General features: G+C 42.0%; 1 protein-coding gene across 12 annotated transcripts in view; it reads right to left on the minus strand.

Moving 5' to 3' along the window:
* SEC31A (SEC31 homolog A, COPII coat complex component) overlaps positions 1 to 13,467 on the minus strand; it is a 69,738-nt gene that overhangs the window by 20,348 nt on the left and 35,923 nt on the right. For 8 of the 12 annotated variants that reach the window (XM_073340520.1, XM_073340522.1, XM_073340519.1 and 5 more), the window contains 6 exons: positions 12,381 to 12,507; positions 9,352 to 9,497; positions 6,901 to 7,074; positions 5,837 to 6,010; positions 2,208 to 2,300; positions 1,374 to 1,506 (listed from right to left, as the gene is read on the minus strand). In XM_073340520.1, coding sequence (XP_073196621.1) covers positions 1,374 to 1,506; positions 2,208 to 2,300; positions 5,837 to 6,010; positions 6,901 to 7,074; positions 9,352 to 9,497; positions 12,381 to 12,507 — 847 coding nt within the window. The remainder of the gene's footprint in view (positions 1 to 1,373; positions 1,507 to 2,207; positions 2,301 to 5,836; positions 6,011 to 6,900; positions 7,075 to 9,351; positions 9,498 to 12,380; positions 12,508 to 13,467) is intronic. The other 4 variants (XM_073340524.1, XM_073340528.1, XM_073340526.1 and 1 more) reach the window with 1 other exon arrangement.

Here is a 13,467-nt window from a genome sequence, read left to right on the forward strand (position 1 = left end):
ACTTTTCTCCTGATTTCAGTTGAGCAGAACACTTACATTTTAGACTAATTTGATGGCTTAATAAATATAAAAACGCCCCGTCACGTAGGACACCTAACTTGAATAGCAAGCTCAGGCCTCAGATGTTGTGGGCCTTTCTCCAAAAGCCAGCTACAGGGGAGAGTCTTGCTGCTGGTAGGTAATAAGCTAGTATCCTGTTCGTGCAGGTTAAAGGTGCTGGCTTGTCCCTCTCTGTAGTGGAGGGTCAAATTTCACATCAGCTTCCCTTAGTGGCAATGCTCACCTCCTCCCTTCCCAACCCACTTGAAACGGCTTCCTGGCTAGCCAGTTCCCACTCCCACAATGTGGTGCTTGGACTCAGAGGGCCATGTCACCTCACCCTGTTGCTGGAGCCTGGGAGGCAATGGGAATTATGTCCTTTTTCACAAAGACCTTGATTATCAGCAGCTCTCTGCTTCTCTCCCAAAACTCATAAGTGTCAGGCCATTACACAACCCATACACTCAAAATTAACAGGTGACGAAAATTAACAGGTGGTAGAAAGACTGGTGGCTACTTCTGTGGGAGCCTTCTAGATTCGGAAAGTTAGGAGCAACCCACACGATACCCGTCAGGCAGGAAAGTAGGGTCCCCACTTGACAGACAGGGAAACCCATACAGAGGAGATAAATGACATGTTCGCGGTCACAGTTAGTAGCAGAACCAAGGCCAGGACTCAGGTCTCCTCACTGCAAGGCCCGATCTCATCACTAGATGACACAACTCAAACACTGTGCCTGGTTTAATCTTGGTGTTTGTCAATTCTCCTCTGCTGCCATAAGATCCTTTCTCCATATTCTCTCTCACTCCCCGCCTTGTTACTCTTCCACATCCCGTGTTTCTTTTGTTATTGTTTGTTTTAAACAGGCTACTGCAGTTTTCCCTTCCTCATTTATCTTCCATCTTTGTCCTTATCTATGGTCTCTTCCCTGTCCCCTTTTTCTCTCTCTCTCTCACTTCGAGCCAACTCTGCAATAACTGAATTAGGTTAAGTTCCTTCTCAACAAGCAGGCATGCTGCTTGAGAAATACCTGGCTCTGGAGTACTCGTAGGGATCTTTGGCCCTCTGAGCTTTTAGGAAGGGCCAGTCTAGGCCTCAAACTAAGATTTGTTGGTAACCACCTGCTTAACTATAATTTAGCTGTTCAATAGGCAGTGCCACATCATCACTGACAAAATACCCCTCGGTATGGCGAGTGACCAGGAATAAGTAGCAGGAGCTTTCCATGGATTGTTCTCTCACCCAAAGAGTGGGACTGGTTTCCCCATTGCTCTGAACCTCCTGAACAAACTCACTCATGCGAATGTTGTGTAAATAAGTCATTGCTACTTACTCTGTGGGTACGTCTGTCGTGCCCCCGCCTGCGAATACACGTTGTAGCCGGGAGAAGCAGCCTGATGTGGCAACACATTTGGATGAGCAGCCCCTGGTGGCATAATAAAACCTGGGGGTGGAGGATTGTCTCCCTGGGACACAAGAATGCATTAAAGAGAAAGGAGATTAGATTTAATCAGTGCTGCTAACAGGTTGCCAGAGGAGGAGTTGAATGGGATTTCACAATTTCATATTTAAAGGCCTCAAATTGACATCAACAGAAAATAGCCATCACCACTGGCATAACTGTGCTGATCATTCCACCACCTCCATGAGCCAGGCTTCTTGAACAATATAAAGGTGAACCACAACCAAAGTGATGCACTATCCTTTAAACAGGAAATGAAGAAGCAGACATCCTTAGAACTCAAACCCTTCGATTTGATGATGTGTAGCAAGTCACAAAAATCTGACATCTTGATATTTCAACCAAGACACTTTTTAAAGGTTAAACCTGTTATTTCCAACATTAGGGGGAAAAGAGAGAGGAGAGAGAGAGAGACTGACTATTCTTGCAACACTTGCATGATTCCACTGCCAAAAGGAAGCTGTGAAAGTTCTCACTTGAACACAATTTTTTATTAAACACCAGCTAATGCTTTTTCAAGGCTAGCCGTCTGGGTAATATCTGGAAACGTAACAAGAGCTGCATGGAAACAAAAAGTCAGATTGACCTCAGCACCTGTTGCTGTCTCCCAAATGCACCGGAATGCATTAAGCACACAAACTGTATTCGGGGGTATTTATTTAAAGGGAGCACGATCCGCTCAAAGAGGAATAATGAATGTTATACCTGTGTGTCAGAGGGAGAGGCTGCAGAAGGATGGCTGGGAAGGGCAGTAGGAGTTTTGTTACTCCAGGTAGTGACAGTAGGGGCAATTCTAACCTGAATTGAACAAAGAAATACCAATCACGGAAAATAAAATGAAAAAAATAAATAAATAAAAACACCCTAACGGGTATCACATTACCAGATGCAATGCAGCTTATAGGAACTCTGTGAACACACAAAATCAGGCATCCCAGTAGTTCAAAGCAGCCATGAAATCAAGGTAATAAAATAAAAATAAAGACACAGCCTAAATCATTGCACATTCAAAAGCAAACAGAGAAGACAAGAGGTGAAGAGTTTTGGTATCTAAAGGGAACCACAGCAGGAAAATGGAGCACAGAGAAGGTTCTAGCAGTTAGAAAGCAGACTGGTGTTTGAACAGCATTATACATGCCCCTAAAGCAGGTCTGTCAGAGTGTCATAATTACAAAGCCTCCTTTTGTCACACTTTCGTAACTGCTGCAAAAATCCACCCCATGCTGAGGGCTCACACCAAGCAGCGCTTAAACAATAGCCTGTAAATTACAAGGCTTCAATTAAATGGAGGTTGACTGCCTTCATGTAAGTGGGGTTTCTTTAATTTGGGTTCACAAGATCATCTGAGGTGTCTTGTTAAAAAAACAAAATTTGAAATCCGGCTGTCGCACATGCACAATAAGCTTCTTCCCCAGTGTTAGTCTCTTCCCACAACTGGGTCCTCAGAGCTCCCATGGGACACCAGATATCTCCTATGCCCATGTTTTCCATACTTTCCCAAGCCCTTAGCCTGACATTGTAATCACTGTCTTCCTGACCAAGGGTGAATGAGCGGGACTCAGTTGGCTCATCTATACCACATCTTTAACTGGCGAGAGAGGGTGCTGTTGAGCAATGGGAAATACTGCCGTACACTGAATTCACAGTGCCTGCGTTGCATGTCAGAGGAAGGAGACGGGAGGGGAGCCTTAAATCTAGGGCTTTGCATAGTTAGAGTAAAAGCAACAACATGAAGTTACCACCTGGCTCAGGAATGACTTTAATACACCTATTTCTAATAACAGCAGTGGTTTGTTTAGTCTGGAGAAGAGAAGACTGAGAGGGGACAGTTTTCAAGTACATAATACGTTGTTACAAGGAGGAGGGAGAAAAATTGTTCTTCTTAACCTCTGAGGAGAGGACAAGAAACAATGGGCTTAAATTGCAGCAAGGACAGTTTAGGTTGGACATTAGGAAAAACTTCCTAACTGTCAGAGTGGTTAAGCACTGGAATAAATTGCCTGGGGAGGTTGTGGAATCTCCAACATTGGGGATTTTAAGAGCAGGTTGGATAAACACCTGTCAGGGATGGTCTAGATAATACTTAGTCCTGCCTTGAATGCAGGGGACTGGACTAGATGACCTCTCGAGGTCCCTTCCAGTTCTATGATTCTATGTATTTTTTTATATCATGAGCCATTACAACAACAAATATGAACATTTTAATAACTTCCTAAATATGAATGTGCATGATCTGATCAATAACCAGTTTGCAATTTTAAAAAGTTAATTAGATGCTTTTTGCCTACTGAAAAAAAGAGTATTACAATGCAACACAGACGGAGGCCCATAATTAAGCACATGCTTAAAGTTAATCACATGCTTAAGTGTTGGCCTGAATAGGAATGATGGACTTACACGTGTGTTCAAGCGCTCTCCCAAGTTGGAGCCAATGGCAATGAAACTAAAAGTGAAGGCTCAAATACTACATTTTACTTTGCTCTGTCCAATCTACACAATGTTGCATGTCCATCTGTAATACCCCGTTAATATCAAATCCCTGCAGTACCTAAATGCGGAATTGTGTTTTTAACACAAGGAAGCAAGTCAAAAATTTCTTTGCACAGTTCACTTGGAATGTACTTGTTGGTTTGTGTTTAAACCAACAACAAGTGTTGTTGTTGTTTTTTAGTAACAGTTCTCCCATCCCCTTCCTAGCATTTAACACTCTAATGGGTAGAAAACGTGAAACTTCAGTTTGAAGCATTACCAAGACCATCTCATATCTAGGAAAGCTAACATTTTCCATAACAGAATATGAAGGTTATTGCAACTACAATTCACTGGTTACAGGAAGGAAGGTAAGAGAGACACAGAAAGGAAAAGCTGGCTTAATTATTTTTAATAATGTATCTGAAAACAGATCAAGCACAGTGATGTTTGCATCAATCTAATGAAGTCTTTTGACCACTCTGAAAGTTACCTTTTGTAAATTCTACATCCAGGAAATCACCTGGGGTTAAGTCTGCAGTAAAGGCATTCAAAGCCACTGATATACGAAGGAAGACAACAATGCCAAACATCCCTGACCCTTCAGCCTTTCCTCTTCCTTCTGCCCTCAAAAAAAGCAAATAATTTCATTTCCCTGATGCGATGCGATGCAGCATAAACCCCTCCACAGCCAGAATCCAAAAAAGCTGGAAAGATGCAACTACTTGATTTACTTGACGCATCAGATGCCTCAAGGCCGGGAAGTGCGAGCATTTCAGTAAATCCACATCTTCAGGGCCCAGGGTGTGACGGGAAACCAAAAGTGCAGACCTAGTTTCCCGTTTCCATTTTCCTCATTTAAAAACCGTTCCCATAACACTAATACACGCTTCCCGTTCTCAAGGAATTGGCTGAAAGCAGCTGGTGGCACAAAAGCCAGCCAATCAATAATGGCTTGCTAAGGGATTGGCGATCACACTTTAACTAGGAGAACAGCTGAGATGGCGTGTCTCACACCAACCCATGGCAGTAATGGCAAACCTGTTTCCCCCCCTTCTGCCATGTAGTATGATTTGGTACAGCCTTGAGTCCAATCTAGCTCAAAGGTCCCCACCTCCTTTATATCTCATTTGCCTTCCCACCCAACAACTTCCTCCTCTACCCCAGACTCACTCACTCATTCTTTCAGCACACCTCACGCTTTGGTTTTCCAGGCCTCCCTCACAGCACCTCATCCCTGCCCAGGGTGCGGATGCTCTCCTTACACAGCTCCTACTCCACCTGCCTGTTCCCCACACCACGGGGAAGAGATTTTAACCATGAGGCTTTACTGGCCACCCAATCCTCTGGCACAGTCTTCTGTAATGTCCGTCATTTGACTCACAGCATGGGCCAGCAGAATCGGCATCACCTGCCGTGAGTTTGCTATTGCAGCTGTACAGCAATTTCTCTGGCCGATTACAGAGCAACGGGCTGCAGAGTGAAAAGCCAGCCTGTCCTTTGCTGAAGAGATGGTAACTGCATGACAGGACTGCATCCCAAAGGCTGCATGTAGCAGGGGAAAACAAAAATAAAAATATCCCCGAAGATGTAGTGATTTGCACTGAAATACATTTTAAATTAAGGAAAAAAGTATCTCCAAACCTAAGCTGCTTGATCAGATATTTGAGAGGTGTGTCCAAAAGCAGAGTAAAGGAGGCATCTACGTAGATGGCAAGAAAGCACAAAGGAACTGCTGTCCAAAGGGCTTTTAGGCACATCACACACACTTCGGATTCATTGAAGGAAACAAAGTGCACAAGCCATCATCTTCAAACCCCACGCGGTGGGAGCACTGCTTAGCTTGACTGCTGTAAGTCACTTACCTGCTGATAATACTGCTGGGCTGGGCCTTGGGGCATCTGCATTTGTCCAGCCACAGGTCCAGCTCTTCCCTTGGGCATGGGTTCTCTCTCATACGGGGACTTTGGTGCCTCCTGTCCCACTGGAAGTTCTCCCTGGGCTCTGCAAAGTCTGTCCCGCAACAGCACGATCTTTGGCTACAAATAGTAAACCAAAGCAAACACGTAATTACACCAAGTGGAATCTCTGGCATCAAATCAACAGATGGATGGCCACTTACTGATCAGTTAAACTTCAAACGACTGTTCGAAAGAGGATGGGATATTCCACTGAACAGTGGTCTGGTTGGCTGAAGCAAATCTGTTAGTCAGCCAAAAAACAGGCATTCCAGCTGGATCCGGTGCAGGTGACTCTACTGGAAGTGTGGATTGAATCCCAAGTTTGGTACTCTCATTCCCAGGCCGGCAATGGTGGGAATGCCACAGAAATGTGGAGAGAGGGGAAAAGTGGGGCATGAGGGGTGACTGCAGCTACAACCACTGGTGACTGGCTCTGGAGGGCTCTTCTCTAATCCTCACTGGCCAGGAGAATGGCACGCCATGAGCCAAAAAGGGAGAAGAATGAAATGCAATTCTCACAGCTCAGAGAAATAAAAAGAACTTCAATACGTATACAAGAATTAACTGATAGTCCAGTAGCCACCCTGGAAAACCTGTGGAATTCACATTAAGTGGTCATCAGGAGAGGAATTAAACCATTCATTGTTAGAGAGCAAGCATTGTCACTTGGGGTCCACAAAGCAAAGTCTTGGCTTCACCTTGATTTATTTTCCAAAACACCCTGCAACTTTTGAGGCACCAGGACACGATTATACTGAGACCATGTTCCATTCCAGTGATTTTTCCCACCTACGCACAATAATAATCCCTGTCAATGCAGTTCTAAGCGGGAAGAAGAACTCCAAACCACATTGGAACATGACTTCAAGTGACAGTTTTGTACACGATGAGTGCCACGCATATTAATTAATTATCAATTAAAGCTTGTTCATCTAGAAGGGAGCAGAAGGAAAGTGAAGGCCACTTACCTGTTTGGTGTCTGCAGGAAGGAAAGCCAATGCAGTAGCAATGCTGCCCTGGGCAGCCAACAGATTGGCATACTGACTCATCTTCTCAGCCAGAAGAGCCCCGACAGCATCGGCATCCATAGATCGTGTAAACTGCACAGCCTTACGCAGGATTACTACTTTCTCAATGAGGTCCTGGAGGATTATGACAGAGGGAAAAACAACAAGTTCACAGGATCAAGTGAGAGAAAATGGCCACTAACTACAGCATGTCAGTAATAGACTCGAGATCAACCTGGCATACTACACAGGTCTCATTACATTATTTTAAGCAGAGTGAAAATAAAGATTTTCCCAAGGATTATTAGCTCGTGTTCTGTGTAACATTCAGAGCAAGATAATAGAACAGTAATCAGTGACCATCAATTTCAGTGTATTTTAAAATGTACTGACATTAAATAAACCAGCAGTAATCTGGTTACTCCATAAAGAAAAGCTTTTAAAAATTCTTATTTTATGAGATCTAAGGTACCTGTAGATTATCAGCAGCCATTTTTTCATTTTCATTAGTCAACAAAAAATGTTATTTACTGCCGTTACAAACATTTCCTAAAAACATAAAGTAGAGATGGGAAAGACCTGTTAGGTCCTCTAATCCATCTTCTCGCAAATGCAGGATTGTTCCCTAATGTACCATTAATAGTGTTTTGGCAACTCTAGTTTTAATCATCTTAAGCAAAGAGTATTCCACCACTCCCTCTGGGAGACTATTCCACAGTCTCATCGTTCTTACTGACAAGAAACTGTTCTTGATATTCATCATAAATTTTCCATTTCTTGATTCCGTTCCATGACTCCTAGTTAAACCCATGTACCATTCAAAATCATTCTCCTCATCGCTTGCACCACCCTTTAACAACTGTGCCTCTGTATACGCAGCCCAAAACTGCATTGGTCCTTTTTTTCAAAAATGTTAACTACCAAACAGCACTGCAAACTCCATGTTCAATGAAACGTCTATCAACCCTCGCTCTCTGTCTGAAACCTATTCCCCAGTTTCCTCCTTTCCATTGAACAGTTGTGCTTTGGATTATTTTTCCCCCAGATGTACTCATTAGTATTTTTTTTCCCAGTTGCATCCTACCTAGGGTGACCAGATGTCCTGATTTTATAGGGACAGTCCCGATATTCAGGGCTTTGTCTTATATAGGTGCCTATTGCACCGTTCCCCCCCCCCCAGGGGTCCCATTCCAATTTTTCATACTTACTATCTGATCACCCTAATCTCACCGTGTTATTTTCTGTTCACATTTCTTATCTTTCTCTTATTCCTCCATCCTCACTCGTATTTGCAATAGCTCCCAGTTTAGTATAATTTGTTAATTTCATTCATGTGCAGTTTACTCCCTCTTCTAGACCATAAATGAAGATACAGAATTTAAAAAATCCAGACCCACACATGAATCGCAACAGTACACCACTAGTATTGTGTGTTTATTAGACTGTTCTCTAGTTCACTCTTGTTTTTTTCCAAGTAAGTGAATATCTTAATCAATCAGCAAGCTTTTTTTCACCTAGGATTAAAATAATAGTTTCTGGGATTTCCAGCTCTCCTATACCACAGTTCGCTGAGATCTAATATTAGCTCATTTGTGTTTTTTATAGTCTGAGCTGGTGAAGCAAAACAATCAAAATGCAAATTCAAATCTAAGATATTTTTGTAAAAAGGAAATCTTGTTCAGAAGACTTAGAAGTAATTCTAGTTATCTGAAATTTAACTACAAATGCATGATAACATAAAATACAGTTCTAAAATATTTCTGTTTTCTTCAGCCTACTGCAAATATTGACCTATGGCACTGTGTGGCAGTATTACTTCTAAAATTGAAGTCCAAAGCAATTTCATAGGATGGCATCATAAAAAGAAAAAGAAAATATGCAAGAATTCCCTTATTGCAGGGAAATAGATATTGACTTTGCCTTAAAAGGCGCACAACACATATATGTAAGTCCAGAAAATAAATATATCCATGTGCACCTTCAAAAACACCTGTGACTAACTATTCTGGATTTTACTTTTAGGTACTTAGTCCCCAAAGTTTCTAAACCATCTATTCCAAAAGCAAATTTCAAAAGAAATCAAGGTCTCTAATGAACTTAAATGATCTATCAACCCTTGCAAAGAAAGTATATATATTCAGAAATGCAACAGCCTTATTTTTACAAGCTGAGATAAACGTTGAACATGTTTTGCAATATAGTGTCAGCACAGGCCATTTATAACTAATCGTATTTTACTCATTAAAATAACACACCACTTTCATGCTGAAGGATATGCAAGTATCAGAGGGACTGTCAAAATCCTGTATAAAAATAAACTTATTTAAAAGCCAAACCCACATACTTACCAAAAGTACCACACCAAATTATTACAGCATGTCACTCAACACCTTTTTTCACAAAGACACTAACCTGAAGGGACAAGGGGCTGTTTCCATCCTGAGCTTTAGTCCAACACGCAACTAATTTCTCTACATTCCCAGCACAAATATAACACAGACAAGCCTGTGTCTGCAGGAGGTTGTCCCCTTCGTTTTCAAGTCTATTGCCCAACAGATCTAAGAATTACAAATAAAAAGCATTTGAGTCATCTCATAAAATACTTGATAGTTAAAACAAAGTACCACTCAGGATGCTTGGACTAGCTCTGGGTAAGACAATGAAAATTGTTGTGATACTCAAATATATGCCAAAACTCTAAATCTAGCAAAACGTAGAAGAGAAACATTAAAATTGTCATTGTTTTGTGCATATGCACTCGGTCATTTAGGGTGCTCTTGAAAATGTTACCCATCTTGCACAGAGGGAAGGCAGGCATTGTGACACATTCCTGATGCTGCTTGCCCAATGTGGCTCAGTGTTGACCTGAAAAGTCATAGGAACCCAAAGTGTGGGAACCCTCTTCCCTGACACTCATGCTGAAAACAGACTAATTGTGCAACATGTTCATGTGTCCAAAGGGGACAAATGAGGGGGGCTAGTCTGAGCTTGTCTTTCATTTTGGTGTTTTATTTGCACGTGCCTGGCAATCTGATTTGCTAGAACAATATATTTTGGCTTGCATCAATGGCAGTATCCATCACGTGAGTAATGCTAACAAAGTTTAGAACATAAGGCTGGTGTAACCATGGCTAGCCATTGGTTTATTATGCTAATAAGGTGAGGTGAGACAGTGTGGTGTGCAGGAGCGAACACATGGTGTGGGTGGCTGAATTTCCTCCACGTTCATCCCGGATTTCCTACTGACTTGCTGTGTGGCCTTTGTTGAGTCTCAAGGACCTGTTTCTTCATCCACTGACTTCAACAGAAGCAAGAGCAGGCCTTTAACTCCTCTCTGCCTCAGTGTGGGCATCTGTGGAAAGGAGACAGCACTTCCCTCCTCCTACTGCGGTGGGAGAATTAATTTTTACAAGGTGCTTTAACAACTTAAAGTGCTAACATGGTTGTACACAAGAACAGCTACACTCAGTCAGACCAATGGTCCATCAAGCCAGTATCCTGTCTTCCGACACTGGCCAATGCTACATGTTTCAAAGGGAATGAACAGAATGGGGCAATTATCAAGTGATCAATCTTGTCATCCAGGCCCAGCATCTGGCAGTCAGAGGTTTAGGGACACCCAGAGCATGGGGTTGCATCCTTGACCATCTTGGCTAATAGCCATTGATGGACCTATACTCCAGGAACTTATCTAATGCTTTTTTGAATCCTGTTATAGTTTTGGCCTTCACAACATCCCCTGGCACCGAGTTCCACAGGCTGACTGTGTGTTGTGTGAAGGTGTACTTCCTTTTGTGTGTTTTAAACCTGCTGCCTATTAATTTCATTGGATGACCCCGGCTCTTCTGTTATGTGAAGGGGTAAATAACACTTCCATTACCCCCTTTCGTCATCTCTTTTCCAAGATGAACAGTCCCAGATTTTTTAATCTCTCCTCATATGGAAGCTGTTCCATACCCCTCATCATATTTGTTGCCCTTCCCTGTATTTTTTTCCAATGCTAATGTATCTTTTCTGAGATGGGGCAACCTGAACTGCACACAGTATTCAAGATGTGGGGGCATTCCATGGATTTATATAGAGGCGATATAATATTTTCTGTCTTATTATGTAACCCTTTCCTAATGGTTCCTTACATTGTTAGATTTTTTTGACTGCTGCTGCACATTGAGCAGATATTTTCAGAGAACCGTTTTCATGACGACTCCAAGAACACTTTCTTGAGTAGTAACAGCTAATACAGACCTTAACATTCTGTATGTACAGTTGGGATTACATTTTCCAAAGTGCATTACTTTGCATTTATCAACATTGAAATTCATCTGCCATTTTGCTGCCCAGTCACTCAGTTTTGAGATCCCTTTGTAATTCTTCACAGGCAGCTTTGGACTTAACTATCTTGAGTAATGTTGTATCATCTGCAAACTTTGCCACCTCAGTGTTTATCCCTTTTTCCAGATCATTTATGAATATGTTGAACTGCACTGGTACAGATCCTTGGGGGACCCTTTTATTTACCTGTCCATTGTAAAAACTGACCATTTATTCCTACCCTTTGTTTCCTCTTTTAACCAGTTACTAATCCATAAGAGGACCTTTCCGCTTGTCCCATGACTGCTTACTATGCTTAAGAGCCTTTGGTGAGGGACCCTGTCAAAGACTTTCTGAAAGCCCAACTACACAATGTACACTGGATCACCCTTGTCCACATGTTTGTGGATGCCCTCAAAGAATTCTAATAGATGTGCAAAGCATGATTTCCCTTTACAAAAGTCATGTTGCCTCTTCCCTAACATATCCCGTTAATCTATCTGTCTGACAATTCTGCCTCATCTAGTCATGTTTTTGAAACATTTTAATTGGCATCCCGTAAGCAAAGAATATTATATACTGTTTTCTTAGCAGACACAGCTCTCATATTAATGGCCAGCACTGCTGGCTTATAGTAAAAGATAACAGTGGTTGTGCTTTGCTTTGGCCATGAAGAGGCATACCTGTTCTTTCCTTGTAGAAACACCTTTGAATTGTACAATGATTTAGGAATGGATCACCTTTAGGGGTTATGTTTCTTTTATTCCAAAAAATTAAAACAATGAATTTACTGCCTTATGAAAAAAAAGAGTTGGACTGGCATCCCTGGAGACTGAAGAGCCGTCTGCTCACAGAACAGATGCAACAGGGGGAGCTGCATGTTGGACCAGGAACAGGGACAGATTTGGTTGGGTGGGAGATGAAAGATAATCAAATGCTGATTTCAAGTTGATTGTATTCCTTTAAAATTCCAGTGAGTTCCCATAATCCAAAATAAAGGAATTATCCAATAAAGGAACTAATCATGACTAAATTAATTCATATGAAGGAAAATAACTTTGGAGTATTTAAAAGCATAGTTTCACTTAAGTTGAGTAAAATAAATTACATCCATTCTTAAATTTTCTTACCACAGAGAGCTGCAAATTCATCTGGCCTAGCATAAGTCAACACAGCAGCCAGCGCCTCTCTCCAGTTTTGCAAATCACATGACTGAACTATCTCCTTCCAGTTCTTTGTCACAACGGCAGTGATGAGCTGGAAGGAAAGAGAAGGACCAAATGACGTCTTTGTAGAATTCCCATTCCTGACCCCATATCATTTACATCTATGCTGTGTGCCCAACCCCAGCGTATCTGGGACAGATATGTCACCATGACTCTACTCATCTGAAAGATTATGTGAATTCACATTTAGATGGGATCCAGTGAAACTCAGAAACCAGGGCAAAGGCAACACAGCACAGCAAGTATCCTTTTTATAAAATTCACACCACATGATGTGCTGATCAGGGTGCAAATGTCCCAGGGGGAAAAAGAGGGTCTGAACCACAAAGAATAAACAATGGAATCAATCCGATGAAGTGAGCTGTAGCTCACGAAAGCTCATGCTCAAATAAATTGGTTAGTCTCTAAGGTGCCACAAGTACTCCTTTTCTTTTTGCGAATACAGACTAACACGGCTGTTACTCTGAAACCTGTCATACTATAAACATGTATTGAATAAGGTATTTTCTGAAATTTGGTGACACAGTGGTGATTAGCGTTATTGAGTGAGGTATGAATGGGTAGCGTGTAAAGTGTTACATATGTGTGCTGGAAATATGTTCCTAAAATGTGTTCAGACTAAGCAATCTGAGTAGAGCAGATGAACAGGTCTGTCCTAGACCCAGAAATGTGGATTCACCAGCCTGCCAGGGTCAAGCAAAGTACAACAGAAGGTACATTTGTATCTAAGGGAAATAAAGTGACCAAACTAATTAAAAAAGCAAATTGACCAGAGGGTGAAAGAAAGGGCTTGGTGTCTGCAGCCTGAAGAACAAACAGCAGGGGAGAGGAACTTCCTATGCACTTACTTTTCAAAGAATACATTTCTGGGGGTTATTGTCTATAACAAGAAAGGGAGAGAACCCCGAAGGGGCCCATCACTGAGAGGACAAAGGTACAGCATGCTTTGAGCCTGTAAAAGTTGGATTCCCTAGTCTGAAAGGCTAGGAAT

Source organism: Lepidochelys kempii, chromosome 4, assembly GCF_965140265.1.
Source record: "Lepidochelys kempii isolate rLepKem1 chromosome 4, rLepKem1.hap2, whole genome shotgun sequence".
Taxonomy (NCBI): domain Eukaryota; kingdom Metazoa; phylum Chordata; order Testudines; family Cheloniidae; genus Lepidochelys; species Lepidochelys kempii.